This window comes from Talpa occidentalis, unplaced genomic scaffold (genome assembly GCF_014898055.3).
Source record: "Talpa occidentalis isolate TD23 unplaced genomic scaffold, MPIMG_talOcc4v2.1 talOcc4.7, whole genome shotgun sequence".
In the NCBI taxonomy this organism is placed as follows: Eukaryota; Metazoa; Chordata; class Mammalia; order Eulipotyphla; family Talpidae; genus Talpa; species Talpa occidentalis.
The window spans coordinates 64086107-64103754 of NW_023605083.1; the positions used below are offsets into that span (position 1 = coordinate 64086107).

The window sequence follows — 17648 nt, forward strand, 5'->3', positions numbered from 1 at the left end:
GTTTTTCACTTTGGATAAATGAAGGACAACAGTCCATGCAGCCTCACTTCAATATCTGCACGGATATTAGTCAGGTGAAGTTAGTCAGTTTGCGAAAGACCATTTCTGGATGAACTGGGAGAGCCAGGCATCTGGACATGCAGTGCTAGTTAATGCCAATCCTCATGTCCCCAGATCTGGGCTTTTTGATTTTCTGTGGGCAAGACCTTGACTAGGTGGCAAGCTGCCTATCACACCCTTGGGGGAATATCTGGAATCTTCTGTGATTTTTTATTTTTCGTCACTTATTCCATACATTATTATACAAATGACTCCTCCCAGCTCCTCTCTCTTCATTCTTTTTTTTTTTTTTTAGATTTATTTTTATTTATTTCTACAAGCACTGGGTACAGTCAGAAGCACAGGAGGGTGAGAGAATTCACCAGAGCCAGAGCGGGGAGCAGAGCAGGCAGAAGGACGGAAGTACACTGCTGAGGGGAGCAGCGGGCGGCAGGAGAGGTCTGCGCGCCATGTGGGACCCTCCTCCGGTGGCCGGGGAGCAGCCGGGGATCGAACTGGCGCTGCAGAGGCTGCGGGCAGCTTCGCAACCCAGCGCTCAACCGCTGCGCGCCACCGGGGAGGCCCTCTCTCTTCATTCTTGTGCCCATACCACCAGGACAACGCAGCACTGAGTAGAGGCCTTGGTGGAAGCATCGGTCTGCATGAGGGATGCTGCTCACCTCTATGCAGTAGTGTGAACCAAACTCAAAACATATTGAGGGGCCTCCCTGGTGGTGTAGGGGGTTGAACGCAGCTCTATGGGGCTGTCTGCAGCCTCTGCAGTGCTGGTTCGATTCCCGGCCGGCCAGGGAACTACCCACATGGCGCAGCAGTCCTCTCCTGTCTCGCCCGCTGTTCCCCTCAGCAGTGTATTTCAGTCTGCCTGTTCTGCTTCCCACTTTGTCTCTGGTGAGTCCTCTCGCTCTCCTGCACCTCTGACCTGTACCCCAGTTCTTATGTAAATAAATAAATCTTAAAAAAAAAATCGAGCGAAAGGAGCCTAACCAAAAATGAGAATGGTTTTACTGAAATTTATTAACAATTTAAATGGTGCATAACAACCCCAAAACCCACTATCTTAAAACAGCAGCAATTTATTATTTCCCTGGATTGTGTGGGGTGGCTATGTAGTTCATCTTCTGATTTCATCTATAGCAGTATTCAGATTTGTCTAGGTTGGAAGGTCCAAGGGGGGCTTGCTTACTGGTGGTGCTTGGTTCTCCCCATGTGGCCTAGGTCACCTCCCTGACAAGACCGCAGGGCAGCATTCCAAGAGGGTGGAAGTGAAGCCACAAGGCCTTAGAAGTTGCTCACTGATTATGCCTCTGCATTCTGTCAATCAAGTGAAGTCAAAGATCAGAGCAGATTCTAGGGGAATCTAGACCCTACCTATTGACGAGAGGTCAGGTTGCAAAGGGTCACACAATGTGGCTGGGAGAAATCCGTGGCTGTCTTCCCACATACCACAGTACAGTATGATTCCATTTATATAAAGTATAAAAGCTCACCGAACCAGCGTGTGCTATTACCAACTCCTTAGCATGTGGGCTGGGAGTGTAAGGGAGGCCATCCGGGTTTTGGATAAGTGTTTCTTCATTAGAACTGGTTCGAGCCCTGGCCCAGGCGGGCACCAAGAGCAGGCAGGGATTTGCTACTCCCACTGTGCTGCTCCTGAGAGTAGAAGCCAAGGCTCTTGCTCTCTGGCCATAAAGGATTCCTCCTATTGCTGAGGAGCAGTGACTGCAGTGACGCTCAAGTATAAAGTCTACGTCCTCTGTGGAGCTGCACTAGTCTTTCAACAATTTTGAGGTGACCAAACAGTCTCTCTCTCCCACCCCTGCATTTTTTTTCTTTTGCGGCCACATGGACAAGGTCAGTTCAACAGACTCGGGCCCTGGGTTCTGACTCTCTCAGACAGAGGCCTTCACTGCACTTACAAGTCATTATTTTGAGCCATAAACATAGATTGAGAACCTTATGTTCACCCCATGTTTCTAAACTTCAAAGCTGGTTTTGAAGCACTGGACTTGAACTGACTTCTAACACCGATGTACCCCCTAAGTGACCCGAAGAACACCAGCCACATCAGCCTCCCACAACGTAACATGGAAAGCCAGGCATGGAAAGCACAAAGCACACTGAGAAAGGAGGGGCCGTGGTTTACTACTGTCCAGGGAACATTTCTTGGCCTCAGAAGGCTGCCACGTGCCGCAGTTCCAGCCCTCGGCTGTGGTCCACTCTGAGCAAGTGAATTCCTCTGTGGAAGCTGGCACACAGCAAGGAGACGGGGTCGCCAACAGCCAGCGAAGTCAAAGGTCCCGAGCCATCCAGAGACAAGGTGAAAAGGCAGGCTGGGGGAGGAAGGGAGAGCCAGCAAGTTAGGCCAAGATGTCTTTGGAGAAATCCATGTAAGTAAAACCTGAGCTATTTCTATCTAACCCAGATAAAAGGCACCGCGTGCTTCAGAGAACGTGCACTGGCATGTTCAGACACGGCAGAGCTCGGGTCAGGCCAACTTCAGTTCCAGGGAACAGTATATATGCGCCACCGAGTGTGTGTCTGACAACTGGGCCTCTGCTGCGAGAATATGTTACCAAGCTACTCAACAATTACCCACCCAGGGAACAAAGCAGAGGCCAGGGCAGAGAAAAGCAGGTAAGGACACTGATCGTCAGATGCTGGCTTCCGGGATCCTGCTGCCATCAATGCAAAGGATAAGGGGGGGTGAGGAACCTGAAGGCAGTCTGGGGGCTTCCAAGTGATTCAGTCTCCCCACTTCTGCATCTCAGTGGCTGCTTGTCTAAGAACTGTTGGCATGCACCTGGTGGCAGGGTGGCATCGTCAAACTCTCTGGCCTCAGGTTTATGATCATTGACTAAAATATCTGCTTGCCTCACTGCCCCCCCTTCCCGTCCCGACTGTTACCCCCAGGCAGCTGGAGAGGCTACTATGGGGAGAGTAGAGCAGGGCTGTCCTCACCATGAACAGGCTGGTTGTGTGCCAGTAACATGACCCTACATCTGGTATCTGAGAGATTATTATACCCTCCCTCCTGGGAGCTGAGATTCTGGAAGATTACTGTAGGAGGGATTCGGTTTGAGAGTCTCTAAATGAATGTTATTCCTGTGTCTGCCTGAACCCCCTGTCCAGGAAAGAATAGCATAGAGGTTTTCTGGAAGAGAAAAACCAATAAGCTTCACTCATAGCATTTGCCAATATCTGTGATGGAACTTCTCCACGATGAGCATATATTTAACAGTCCAACAGCAGGAGCTGAATCCAGTGTCCCACCTCATCGAGGACTTTGGGGAGTTTTGTTCCTTAAAACTTCTTTTCCTCTGGTGCTTTGAAGTGCCCCCACCTCACTAAGATATCAAGCCTTAAGGAGAGGCATGGTAGGTTGCAGTCTTTCTAACACCACCCCATACTCAACCTTACCCTTGCCAAGAACTTAAGCTCGCATTTGAAATGAACTCAAAAACAGCCCATTCTTTTTCTCTTTTCCCAGACATTTTGAGCATCATAGATAAAAACCTGATAAGCAACTTTGGATAGAAAGACTTTAAGAGTCAATATATTTGCATTCTCGGAAATTGAGTCTGTACATACAACGTGGCTCTGGAGGATATACGGTGAGGGCTTCTCTTCAGAGGTTGAACAGAGATTCCGGCGTCTTGGTGTTATTTCTTTTTTTTTTTAAGATTTATTTATTTATGCATACAAGAGCTGGGGTACAGTCCAGAGATGTGGGAGGTGAGAGGATTCACCAGAGACAGAGTGGGGAACAGAACAGGCAGACTGACTGAAATACACTGCTGAGGGGAGCAGCGGGCGAGACAGGAGAGTGCTTCACCATGTGGTTTCTCCCTGGCTGGTCGGAGATGGAACTTGTGCTGCAGAAGCTGTGGATTGCTTCATAGTGCAGTGCTTAACCCCTTGCACCACCAGGGAGACCTTGGTATTATCTCTTAATCACTAGGTGTCTCGCTAGGGGCAGGACAAGATGGCTTTGTAGATGTGGAGCAATAAAATGGAAAGTGTTTTAAGGAACCTTTAGAAGTTAATGATCTTTGAGCACCAGGTCCTTACCGCCAGTGTCTTGGTTCCAAATCTTCACCTTGCAGTCATGTGATGAAGTAGCAATTAGAGGCATCAAGGCCAGTGTTCTTGGTAGAAAGACACATGATGCAATGGTCTGGAAATGCCCCTTATACTCACATATTCTGTTCCGTGTCTGCCGTAGATCCCACAACTGCAAAGTAATGACATGGGCCAACTTGTACATATATATTTCTCTAGCTTCATACATGCTTCATTTATTGATATCCACCTCCCCACCCGCTCATGATTCACCTATTCCTTCCGCTCACGTAGCTGCCTTTAACTTCATCCATCCCATCTATCCATCCAAACATTATTTTAACATCAACTATGTTTCAGACAGCCCTGGATAAGGACGCGCTGAAAGGGTTGCTGCCTTCTTCATGGGTAGGGACAGTGTGGGGCTGCCTGTCTTCTATGTCATTCAAGAACTGCCTTATGTCAGCCTTTTGGCCTCTGTGGGGACTGTGTGCACCCCATAGTTAGTAGCACCTTCTCACAATACTCAGATTTCATGCCTAGATGTTGGACCTTGATACATGGAGGCTACAAGAGAGGTGACAGTCCTCCCAGTACCACTAAGGTTTGAGATCAGACCACATCTTGAGAATAATGTTCAGGGAGGAGAGCAAACTGATTTGTATCCAAAAAATAATGAAATCACTGAACACCATATCATCCAAGGAACAGTTGTAGGAGCTGGGGATGGTTTGCTTGGAGAAGAGATGCTACATCAACAGCCTGGAAATTAACACCATGATCTACCACTTCCTGGAGGTGTGGTTTTGTGCAACAGATTTCAGCTGGCCATGTCTCTATCTCCTCACCTATAAAATGGAAATTATAATAGTATCTAACACACAGGTTGCTTTAAGGATTAAATGAGATCATGCATGTAACATGCTCAGTCTAGTACCTGGCAAATAACAAATGTTTAATAAAATGGGAGATGCAACTGCTCCATTTAAATACTAGATAAGGGCCTCCCCAGTGGCGAGGCAGTTGAGCTCTGGGCTGCGAAGCTGCCCGCAGCCTCTGCAGCACCAGTTCGATCCCCGGCTGCCGGGTGAGGGTCCCACATGGCGCGCAGACCTCTCCTGCTGCCCGCTGCTCCCCCAAGCAGTGTGCTTCATCGGTCTGCCTTTTCTGCTCTCTGCTCTGGCTCTGGTGAATTCTCAACCTCCCGCGCTTCTGACTGTACCAATGCTTGTATAAAAAAAAAATAATAAATAAATAAACCTTTAAAAAAAATAAATACTAGATAACCCTTTTATTTTTTTTTAAGATTTATTTATTTATTTATACAAGCACTGGGTATAGTCAGAAGCGCAGGAGAGTGAGAGAATTCACCAGAGCCAGAGCGGGGAGCAGAGCAGGCAGACAGACGAAGTACACTGCTGAGGGGAGCAGCAGGAGGCAGGAGAGGTCTGCGCGCCATGTGGGACCCTCACCCAGTGGCCGGGAATGGAACCGGCTCTGCAGAGGCTGTGGGCAGCTTCGCAACCCAGCGCGCAACCACTGTGCCACCAGGGAGGCCCTAGATAACCCTTTTAACTGATATTTTATGATTAGGAATCTAAGATACTTTGGGGATGCTTTGGCAATCTGTCCTAAAATTAATTGCCAGGAAAAGTATATAGGTAAAGGATAGGGTGGAAACCTCAACCAACAGTAGAGCTCCAAACTGCCCAAGAAGCTTAACCCTCTTTACTGGGGTCACATGAATAATGGAAATACACTTGGTTCTTCAAGCAGTTTGCCTTTTCTAAGCTCTACTGGGGGTGGGGACATAAGCAGGCAGGTTGAATTTAGTGCCTTCCTAGCCTCACTCTCATTCCATTTTCTTTTCTACCACCAATTCAGAAAGCCCTGGACTAATAGATGTTGCTTGAAAGAAGTATCTGGAATGCAAAAGATCCCTCACAGTATGCACCTGAATAGGCCTGAGCCATTAGGAAGCCTGCCTATGTAGCTCAGTATAGGCATGAGGTCAGCATAAGTAATTTGCTCAATAACAGATACTTAACTCCAATCTCTTACCGTAGCTTCACAGCCTTCCCCTCCAAAGCCGCTGCTGCAGGAGACACACTTTTGTCCATCTTCACTGACCTCACAGTAGGTCTGAATATGCTGCTTTGTGGGAAATATATGAGCTACCTGTAGCCCCCGACTATCCCATAATCTGAAAGAAATCACAGCAGGAAATGAGTTTGTAGTAAATATATCTGAAATAATGCACCTGTTACATGAAAGTTTTGGCTCTTTGCTGCTTCAGCCAGCCAGACTAGAATGTCATTATTTAGCTAAAAGTAATTGCATGGACCAGATCAGTTTTAGAGACTCCAAAGCTGGTAAGAAATAGCCAAACTGGATGACACATGAGTTTTTTCTATTTTCAGATCCAGTTAAAAGGAATTTAGGCCTAACATCTTAATTGTTAATTGGTCCTTTGGGATACTGATTTTAACAGAAAAGAGTACATTTCTGTGCCTATGATTTGATTAAAAAAAAAAGACACTCATGATTCAGAAGAGACAGTCATGGTTCCAGAATCAGATATAAAAGATTTATAGACCTTGTGCAACCTGTACCATGGAGTACACTGGGGGAAGTATTCAGTTTTATTGCTTGTCTCATTATTACCATTTTCTAAGTAGAATCTCTTCAGAGATCCAGTTTCTAGTCCTGCTTTCTAGCCTGAGAATGATTTACTTCATGTGAGCTCCTGAGGGTGATTCTAACCCTGCTTCCCCAGGGAGGGCTTCACTTGAGGGCTGAGACTGAGCAGTGGGGGTGTTGGGGTAGGGAGGGGCATGTTGGACCTGGCAGCTTGAAGGGTTGGGTCGAGCAAGTGACCGACCCTGAGCTGAACCTGAACAGGTCCACACAGTGCAGCAGGCAAAATAAGCCACTTTAAAACCATCCAGAACAAAGGCTTTTTCCTGGCCTTACCCCCTGGCATTCAATCTCTACCCAGGTGATCCATGGGGCCAGATCAGAGAGGTCCGGCACCAGCAGGAGACAGAGGTGGAAGGGCACAGCCATGCAGAGAAGCAGAGGGGACGGGGTTGAGGAAGCACAGAAGCCACAAACCTTCACCAGAAACACCTTCACTGCCGCTCAGTAAGCCCACCTGAGGGTTTTGTCTTCAGAGGTCTGCAGTATGTACGGTTCCCCGGGGACCCAGCACAGATGAGTGACCTGGAAGAGGCAGCATCTTCAGAACTTCTCTAACCGAGTCACTCCTCGGCTGGAGCCCCTCTCAGCTGTGCTAAATGGCATCTCTGCCTTTCTCATGGACACTGAATGAAAAGGTTTGACCTTAGGGGTTTTATGTTTTGCAGATGGCCACCATCTAGGAGATGCCCTACTTGTATTTCCCAGGCTAGCAGCAGTGATGGCAGCAGTGATAACAGCAGCTGGGCCACTTGTAAGACCCAAAATGCATGTGGGCACTCAGAGTGCTTCAAACCCAGACGTGCTAGAGAGCTGCAGGCTGGGTGGCTGCTAAGGAGGGCAGCCCTTCTCAGGGGGAACCGCTGAAACCCTGGTGTGGGCCTCATAGCATTCAGGAAGGGTGCTGTTTCTCTTTATCCCTGCAGCCCTCTGCTGGACCGGCATGAAACAGTTTTCAGAAACAACCCAAGGGAACAGAATTCCCTATGCAACCTTCACAAACATGCAGCATGTATGGCAAGCACCTTGCCATTGACAGTGGTCTTCAAACTAGACAGTGATGACCACTGAGGAACATCTATTGCATCCATTGATATAGTGCTCCCCACTTTATAAATAAGACTCTGTAACTTTCTCAGAGTAACAGAGCTAAACAGTGAAGGATCCATGATTTGAACCCAGATATGCCTGACCCAAAAGGAGGTGGGGTTCAGATGCCAGTACACTACCAGAAAACATTCCTCTATAAACAGAGCACATGGCACATAGACAAAAGGGCATGCTTATTTTTCTGCATGATGTTACATAGCCAGAACACACACTAAGTGGTGAGCTTCTGAGGGCCAAGTCTGTGTCCCAGGTCACTAGGCCTGCTCCAAGCAGTGTCTGATCCATAGAAATGCTGGAATACACTAGTCCCCCATCATCTGTGGTCTCATTTTCCATGATTTCAATTATCTGTAGTATATTGTTGTAACTGTCTTATTTTATTATTACTTTGTTAATATCACTGTTTCTAATTTCCAAATGAAACTATCATACATGTGTACATACAGGAAACATGCTACACATAGGCTTTGCTACTGTCCATGGTTTCAAGCATGCACCAAGGGGTATGCCATGGATGGGGGCATCTACTGGAACTAGATTTTGAAGGAATAAACAAGGACACCATTTAAAATTCAATATAAGCAAGCGGAATCATTCTGGGCAGCAGAAGATCTTAAGAGATCACTGTAGGGTAAATGAGTTAAAAATAAGGCTTTTTTCACGACCCCCACCTCCCGCCACCCTGCCCCGCCATTAGCATCTATGACCGGCATCTGTGGTCTTGCATGCACACCTGTAATTACGGACACCTGGGTCCAAAGAGTGTGGGGCATGTGCACATGTAAATAGGGACACCTGTGGCGAGGGGTGAAGGGATATAAGGGTGTTGGCACTCTGCAGCAGGACGACAGCTACACAGAGGGGAGGCAGCCAGAGAAATGCCGAGGAGAAAGCTGGTCTTTCCCCCAATTCGGCATTAAAGGCCTGTAAAAATCTACCGAAGCCTCCAAAATTATCTTCTCATCTGTGAGAACCAACAATGAAACTACCTGGCCTGGGATGTTTGCAAAACAATCACCTATCCAAGAACCCTGAGAGGTGAGCGGTAATGAGGACCCAAGCTACAAGTGACTGGTTGTGGGTCTCTGGGTCTCCCTCCCGGGCCCTCTCCCTCACGCCAGGCCCCCTTCTGCTGCCCAGCTCTGCTCTCTGAACAAACTTGAACTCGTACCAGGTTCCTGGAGACTGAAGCTCTCTCCACACACTGGCCGGTCCCCACATCCCACAGAAGCAGGGTGTTGTCCCGCGAGCCAGAGCATAGCTGTGACGAGTCTTGGGGAACAATAGCAAAAATATGGCACATGAGGTGGGCCATCTTCTAAAAGTCCTTTCCAGAAATCGCCGTGGCACGGGGAAGAGATCTGCTTTGCTTACCTGGACTCACCGCCAACCCGGTGACCACCATGCTGTGGCCAGAGAAGTGCTGCCAGGGCTGTGGGGACCCCAACAAGTCCCACATCACGACAGTCCTGTCGCGGGAGGCGCTGAAGAACTGGCTGGATTTGGGAACACAGGCGATCTGCTCAAGGGAACAAAGCGCTTTGACTGGACTTTGAAATGGGGAAAAGGCCTGGGGAAAGCATGCTAGAGCCCGCTGATCTGTCCGGTTCCAAACGCGCTCTGCCAGTTCAGTGTCACATTCTGTGTTATTGGATTGTGGTTGGTGCCCAGTTTCACAGGAGGAAGTTTGTCTTTTAATTTTTGGCTGGTTCAGGTGGGCTTTAGAGACGGGGGTTATACGTGCACTGATGCTCCCTATCCGTTTACTGGAAGGTCACTCCACTCTGTAATGCTCTAACAAATTTTTATTTAACTGATGTTGACTTTTTAAAATCTCCCCCACTAGATTAGAAGGTTCCTGAGCAGAGGGACTTTGGTCATTTTCCTGGCTTTGGTAAACACACAGTAAACCTTCAATCTATATCTCTGCTAGGTGAGGACAGGCTGCATAGAGTTATTCTCAGCTGTTCTCTATTCACTACCTGAGCTATTGAGGGCTTCATAGCAACAAGTTGGGTCTCGCACCCCTGTGGCAAGTGAAGTGAATGGTTTGCCCTCGCAGTGTAAGAATGTCTTTTCACTCTCTTACCGAGAGCGCTGAGCTAGCCCTTTCTTCAGTCCCAAATTCCCTCCATGCTAATAATCACTTGACATTTACCTTGGTGATTTCACTTTCGTGTCCTTTGAACCGTTTCACCACATCCCCAGTCTTCCAGTTACAGGCCACCACTGTCTGCAGGGAGAGGCATTAGGATATCTTAGGCCAACTGAACTTTGGCTTAACTCACATAGCAAGCCTTTCACTTCATTCTCTACCTAATTTCATCTGTCAAGGGAACTGCACCAAGCTTTAGGGTTTTGTTGTTGTGTCCTTCTCAGTGTCCCCTACTTTGAGTGGCTTTTCTTTCCTCCATTGTTTCTCTGTCTCTCCCCAGTGGGCCGCTCCTCTGAGCCATACTGATGGGTTTGGGATAACACTCCCCAGCGGGGATTGATTCGGGTTCAGGCTCCAGTTATAAACACTCAAGAAGTCTACATGGGATTCAATTTTGTTCCCCATTACTGTAATGTAATTTTATTTCAGTGTTTTTATAATTTACCATCTTAATCATTTGCAGCTGAATAGTTCAGCAGTGTTAAGTATAGTCACACTGTTGTGAAGCAGATCATTCCTTACTTTTTCTAAGATTTTTTAAGATTTTATTTATTTATACATACAAGAGCTGGGGTTTAGGCCAGAGGTGTGGGGTTGTGTGTGAGAGGTTTTACCAGAGACAGAGTGGGGAGCAGAACAGGCAGAATGACTGAAATACACTGCTGAGGGGAGCAGCAGGCCAGACCGGATAGGTCTGCTCACCATGTGGGTCAGCTATCTGGCTGGGGATGGGGACGGGGGAGGAGGGGGTTGAACTCGAGCTGCGGTGGCTGCCAATAGCTTCATAGTGCTGCGACTTAACTCCACGCGCCACCAGGGAGGCCCAGATCATTCCTTTTTTAATATTAAAAACCTCATCCAGGGCCTCCCCTGGTGGCGCAGCGGTTGAGCGCTGGGTTGCAAAGCTGCCCGCAGCCTCTGCAGCGCCGGTTTGATCCCTGATCACCGGCGAGGATCCCACAAAAAAAAATAAAAACCTCATCCAGAATCCCTTCTTCCAGAGAAAAATCACTGTTAAAATTTTTCCATCCTTTCCCCAGGTGTAGTATATACTTTAATATTTTGTGGTAAGCATTTCTCTGCCTAAACAAAGTTTCAAAAGCATTCTCTGCCCATAAATCATTGCTGGAGAGTAAGGAGCATGTTAGCACTGGACTGAGTTAAATCCTTCTGTGTACTCACAGGAGAGGATCACAGATACAAATACAATTCCATATAACTAAGATGATGTCAATTTTAAGACAAAATGCCACCAATTAAATTTACCATGTTTTCTCATCACTTTGTGGCTGCATCCTGATTTCAAAGGTATTGAAATGTAAAAATGTACACATCTTTGGATCAATGAAAAACAGTATAAAATGGAATTGAAGACTCTAAATGAGGATGAAAATGAGAGACATTTCTTTACTACAAAAGAATTTACTACAATTTTGTTACCAATATCCGAGCTGTGAGTGCTATAAGAGATCCAAACATGAGGGAGAGAAAGCAACCAGATTCAAAATGACAACAGAAGGAGGAACAAAAACTTAAGAATCACAATGCACACCAATGCAGACATTTTGGCAAAAGAAGTGCAAAAACAAAAACAACAAAAAAGACTAGAAGGCTCTATTTGCTTATGACTACCTTCTGTGTCTGTGTGTAGGTATAAAACTGGATCAGCTACAATAATCTTGTCATATATAAAAAGCCTGTGGGTAGTTTTGGCATAGTGCTAAGGATCTTGCCACACAATGCTCACAAGTGTCCTATGAGGGTGGCATTGTTATCCCCATTAAAAAGATAAGGAGAATGAAACTAAAGGAAATAAAAGACATGCCAAAAGTAATAGGAAGTGGCAGAGCAGGGATTTAAACTCAGTCTCTAACTGTAAAGCCCATGTTTTCACACTATTCAATACTGCTCAACACCACTGCCAGAAATGCAAAACCGGGACCACCTCACTGCCTTGCAAAATAGTTGTCCTTCCCTGAAATAAGTTTGTTTCCTTGGAAGCACTGCAAACCCCACCTTATCTTTTCCTCCGGAGACACAAAGGTCTGTGTTCAGAGCAGCAACAACAGAGACAGGATCCACGTGGGCTGGACTATACTCTTGAAAAGCTTTAGTTTGAATTCTCTCTTCTATAATTCCATCAGGCCTGCTAAAAGAGGATGGGAAATGAGAGGCCCAGAGGCGTGCGATTACAGAGGAGTGCAAGGGGAAGGATTGGAGGGGGCTAAAGAGACAGGTGGAAAAGGAGTAGAGAAAAGCGACCCGCTGACATTGCCGGAAGTGGTGGCAGTAAGCCTTGAACATGCTCTGGATGCTGAATAACAGGAATCTGATAAGGGGAACCTTGAAGTCAAGAAATCAGGAGTCTTTGCTCACAGTAGAAATTATTTCCAGAATTGGAGGGCCCCTCTCTGTGTGGCTGCAGACACTAATTAGTAGGGTGATTCTTACCCCAAAGAAAACAGACCAAATTGACTGTTCAAGGAGGGTCATCAGTACTTGTGCTGGAACCTCTCTCTAGTGAAGAACAGGGCATGATAAAATTTGGGATCCCGTGGTTGGATTGCTGTACCTGTATTTGTAAGTGCGGTGTTTGAGTTTGCTTTGCAGTTTTCCCATCACAGGATAAAACCTACAGGAAACCTCCTGAGGAACTTGGTTCAGATGGCACTTGAGTAGCAGCATTCCTTGGCTGCGGGAAGTTGTGTTCCTTGTATGATGAAGAGAAGACCACAAACTGTTAATCTTATAGGCACAACTGTAGTTTGGTTATGCTAAAAATAGATCCTTTTTTTTTTTTTTTAAAGAAATACTAACTGTACACATTTGCTTTTCTTCCTTCCCTGCCTCACTCCTATAACCCTGAATTGCATCCTGAGTATTAGTTATATATATTTTTTAAAGATTTATTTATTTATTTATTTATACAAGCACTGGGTACAGTCAGAAGCATGGTAGGGTGAGAGAATTCACCAGAGCCAGAGCGGGGAGCAGAACAGGCAGACAGAGGAAGTACACTGCTGAGGGGAGCAGCAGGCGGCAGGAGAGGTCTGCGCGCCATGTGGGACCTTGCCCGGTGGCAGGGGATCGCACTGGTGCTGCAGAGGCTGTGGGCAGCTTCGCAACCCAGTGCTCAACTGCTGCGCCACCGGAGAGGCCCCTGAGTATTAGTTATAAAGCGATAAGACAAATAAACAAAAGCAAAAGTAAAACTAATTTTAATATAGCCAAAAGAATTAAAAAACAAGTGTTCAAGCAAAAATTGTTCAGTTACCCTTCAGTAACTGAGGTGGGAGCACTCAGTCCCCACCTCTTCTAGGGTTCTGTTTAAAGAAGTTCTAGAAAATAAGCTTCTTATGAGCATAATCAGGCTAGTTCTAGAAAAACCCTATAGGGAGAATGGCAGCTAAGACTCACCAAGTAAATATTCTCAGTTATCCCATTATCATTAAAAGGTAACTTTCCAGAACAGTCTACATTATGAAGCTGCCAGAATTGACATCCTGACAAGAATAGGTAACTAGCACAAAAGCACAGCCCAGTAGGAAGAACAGAGTGGCATTGAGAGCCTGGGACTGTAGAACCAGCCACCTTTGTCTTTGAGTTTCTCCATTCTCCTCTGTGCACCTCAGCCTCCCCATTTGTAAATGAGGACATTATATTAAATGATTTTTGGTAGACCGCATGTTTCCTAAGAGGAAAGATACCACCATATTCACCCTTGTACCTCAAGTGGCTCACAGAGCATGACAAAATCATTGGTTGTGAAGTAGTGAAGCTAAGGTCCCTTCCACATTAGGCGTTCTAGGATTCTCTATATTAAAGTATAAAATGTGCTGGGTCTCCCTGGTGGCACAAGGGGTTAAGCACCGCACTATGAAGCAATCCACAGCCTCTGCAGCACGAGTTCAATCCCCGGCCAGGGAGAAACCCACATGGTGAGGCAGACCTCTCCTGTCTTGCCCGCTGCTCCCCTTAGCAGTGTATTTCAGTCAGTCTGCCTGTTCTGTTCCCCACTCTGTCTCTGGTGGATCCTCTCACCCCCACATCTCTTGCCTGTACCCCAGTTCTTGTATGCATAAATAAACAAATCTTTTTTAAAAAAAAGTATAAAATGTGCTAGCGAAAAATTCCAGGACAGATTTCAAAAAAGCTTAGGACATATTACTTGCAGACAGAGGTTGTGGGGCTTTGTATATGCCTGTCTAACACATTTTTCAATGCTGTCGTCTAAGGACAGATGCCATCCATAGATCTAGGTCACTAGAAACTGCAGATGCTATAAACGGATCGGATTTGACTAAAACTGACTGGATTCTTAACTGATATCTTCAGAGAGTCGTAGTTCCCATCTGAAGAGTATTCACAGGACATGTAAGCAAAAGATAATTTTTAGAATTACTTACCCTTATAGGATCTACTTGGTGAACCGCTGTTTTCAATGCTTTGTAATGTTTATCCTTTGGAAAACAGTTGAGACAGCCACTTCCTAATCTCTGTTAATTACTAAAAAGACGCTTAAATTAATCTCTTCTCTATCTAAGCAGATGTTTGCACTGTACAGTGACTTACAAGGTAAATGAAATCTTGTTTAATTAAAGAAATTGTTAAGTGTGGTTTTGCCCCACAAAGAGCTTACAAAATTCCAAGATTACATAACTTGACATTTCCAACAATTATGGAAAGTATAACATAATGTTAATTATACATCATTTTTAAATATGCAAAATGTGATATATTTAAATGTATCATTATACATTTTCATTTTATTCATAGTACTTTTCATCAAAAAGAAGGATGAAGAGTTCACTGCTTATTTCAGAGTTCACTGTTTTTTGTGTCAATGGCAATTTCTCCAATTTAAAATACTTTAATATTTATGACTCATAAGATGGAAGAGCTTTTCAAAATCATCACATATAAACCCTTACTCAAGTATCTGGAGAATGAAGGCAGAAACATTTGCTCAAAATTATAACTAGGTAGCCTTCCTGATTATTGTCCAGAATTTTCATTATAAATATCTATAAAGAAGAAATGCAGAGTTTGTTTTGTGGGGTTTTTTAATTTTAACAACTATTTTAAGACTTCAAATAAATAAAATAAAAGTAAATTCTAATCATTGATTGCCAGTGAGCCTTATTCCAAGAATTAAAAGCAACACAAAATAGTAAGAATAACATTTAAGTGCACTAGCATTAGAACTAGGACTCATTCTGAATTAGTTTTGCTGTGGCTTTGGGTGAATTGCTGAACCTCTCTCTAAACTCAGTTTTTTATATGTAAAATGAGATGTAACTATCACTGGGCTTCTGTGAAGATTAAAAATAGCACTTAAGATGTGCCACAAACTGTCTTAAGTGCTTTATATTTGTTAACAGTTAATGTATTCCACAAGCCTTGGAGATAGACACTGCTACTATCCTCATTTTGCAGATGAGAAGAGACAGATATTAAATAACTTGCACAAGTTTACAAATAAGTGCAAATAGGTGGCAAGGCTGAAACTAAACCCAAGCAGTCTGACGCCAGGGACTGAGCTCTTGACCAACATAGCATAATATATCTCTGTAGAAGCTAGCGTATAGAAAGTCCCCAGTCCAACCTGACAAACTGTTGATTATCAGATGGCTACTAGCATAATTGCTAGATTAACAGTGATAGCACTACTAAAAGTAGCAATTTCACCCTCACTAACACTTCCTATCACACATATTAAGCATACATAACAGATACCAGAGAGAACATATACTAGAGAACATATACATATACTTTCAGACTAGGAGTCTGAAAGATACTAAACCAAAGCCAATTATTTCTTCTGACCAGAGCGAATGATCACAGTAAGGCTAAGAATTCATTTGTTATATAGCAAGGCGATTTAAAATCTGCAGAACAAAGTGTCTGTACTTGGATAATATTCATGTTGTATTTATTATAGTAGATTAAGAAATGCAAATACTATTCTGTTATCTTCCAGTGTTTATATTTGTCAACATGTAATATACTTGAGAGGAGGAATAATGTTTTGTTTGTTTTTGTATCTGTGCTTTAAGCATAGTCGGGAGAACAGATAGAAAGCAAGTATCTGTTGAATGATGAATGCCATGCTAAGGTGAAGAGTCTGTTTGGCAAGATTTTATGGATGCAACAACATAAGGGTCCTTTAAAACTGCTCAACAAATCCTTCAGGCAGTTACCCACCCTATTCCTGATTTCAGGCTTGGAGAAACTTAAGAAGAGTAAATCCATTTATGGCTTTGGGTGTCCTTATTGGTACCACTTGGAACCAGGCCTAAATCTGAGTCGCGGGACCTATTTCTTCCTCAGTTTGTACCTAGTAAGCATTTTAAACTTAATTCAAAGAATTCTCTCTTTATTCTCCAGTGCAATATTCCTTGATAGACTCCAGCAACACTTGGAGAGATCCAAGTGTTATCTTCCACGAAGAGTCTGAGACTCGAGAGTTGTGACTTGCTAAAGGTCACACAGGGGCAGAGCTGGGTTACCTTACCTTATTTCCCTGGGGTTCTGGTCCACTGTTGATGTGAATGCTTATTTCCTATCTCCCTCCCTCTCCCCAGATCTCCCTCTGTACATTCTAACCCACATTCTAGAAAATCAAGTATCTGAACAAAAATTCAAACAAACAAAAACACAGAAACAAGTGGGAGATAATTTGATTTGGTTGGCTAATGATACAGATAAAGGAAACCGAGGAGGCCCCAAGAATAAAAGGGTCTTGCCCAGAGCCTTGCCTAGGAAGTCAGGACCAGGCCAGACTCCCAAGGTTGACCCACGTTTTGGGGACATGCTCTGTGCAGTTTTTCCTCTCTGTCTCTTCAGATCACAAACGTCCCTCGCCCTGTCCTTGGGGGATGGTAAAAGTCCGTTTTTGACGTCTGCGTCAGGAAGAGTACCCAAGATGGAAAGGTAATACCACCCAGTCCAAGGTCCGCCCTCGGAATCCCCTCCCGCCTCGGGCCAGGTGGGTGGCTGTGGCCAGGAGAGCGCGTAGGTTCCCACCTCCCGGTCCGACTGCTGCGCCCCGTCCTCCCCGCGAGGGCTCTGTACCCACCGGCAGGCTGGACCTGCGGGGACGTGGGCGAGCGCGGGCGCCCAGGCGGAGGCATCCGTAACCTCCACGCTCCACAGCCTTCCGCGCCCCCACCCCTAGCAACGAGGCGCGCGTAGCTAGGGCGGGAGTCTCAGTGAAAAGCCTCCGGGTGTCCTCCACAGTCGCAGATCTGCGGTTCCGCTCACCTGAAGTCTCCCGGCCAAGAGTGCCCCTCCCTGCTGCTATCTTACTGCAACAATGCGTTGATGAGCTGAAATCTCAGAGATGAGAATAGAAGTGCTGCCAGAGAAACTATATAATCCAAGGAAAGAAGGTACCATGGTAATACCACAGAGAAAGCCTTTAATAGATGTCATCGTTTATATTGTTATTCGCCCAAAGAGAGGTGTTGCTTGCTGGCTTTGGAGTTTTCCCTGATCCTACCCAGGCAGAGATCCCACCTTTGGACTCTTCCCCGTGCCCCAGTCCCCTATTCTTTTATACTTTCTT

The 17648-nt window shown here is 45.4% G+C and overlaps 1 protein-coding gene across 4 annotated transcripts; it reads right to left on the minus strand.

The window, feature by feature from the left end:
- Window positions 1–605: 605 nt before the first annotated feature.
- WDR31 (WD repeat domain 31) lies at window positions 606–17241 on the minus strand. Of its 4 annotated transcripts, none has more exons than XM_037493395.2 (11): window positions 17160–17241; window positions 14488–14587; window positions 12654–12791; window positions 12098–12227; window positions 10085–10159; window positions 9301–9445; window positions 9098–9198; window positions 7274–7341; window positions 6181–6322; window positions 4129–4291; window positions 606–2390 (listed from the first exon to the last, which is right to left on the minus strand). In XM_037493395.2, exons 3-11 carry the CDS (start codon window positions 12764–12766, stop codon window positions 2230–2232), a joined length of 1098 nt encoding a protein of 365 aa, XP_037349292.1. In that variant the 5' UTR covers window positions 12767–12791; window positions 14488–14587; window positions 17160–17241; the 3' UTR covers window positions 606–2229. The 4 variants fall into 4 exon arrangements, with proteins under 4 accessions (XP_037349292.1, XP_037349287.1, XP_037349290.1 ...); XM_037493390.2 differs by having other exon boundaries at window positions 607–2390; window positions 12098–12230; XM_037493393.2 differs by lacking the exon at window positions 17160–17241 and adding an exon at window positions 17108–17153 and having other exon boundaries at window positions 607–2390; window positions 12098–12230.
- Window positions 17242–17648: the final 407 nt, after the last annotated feature.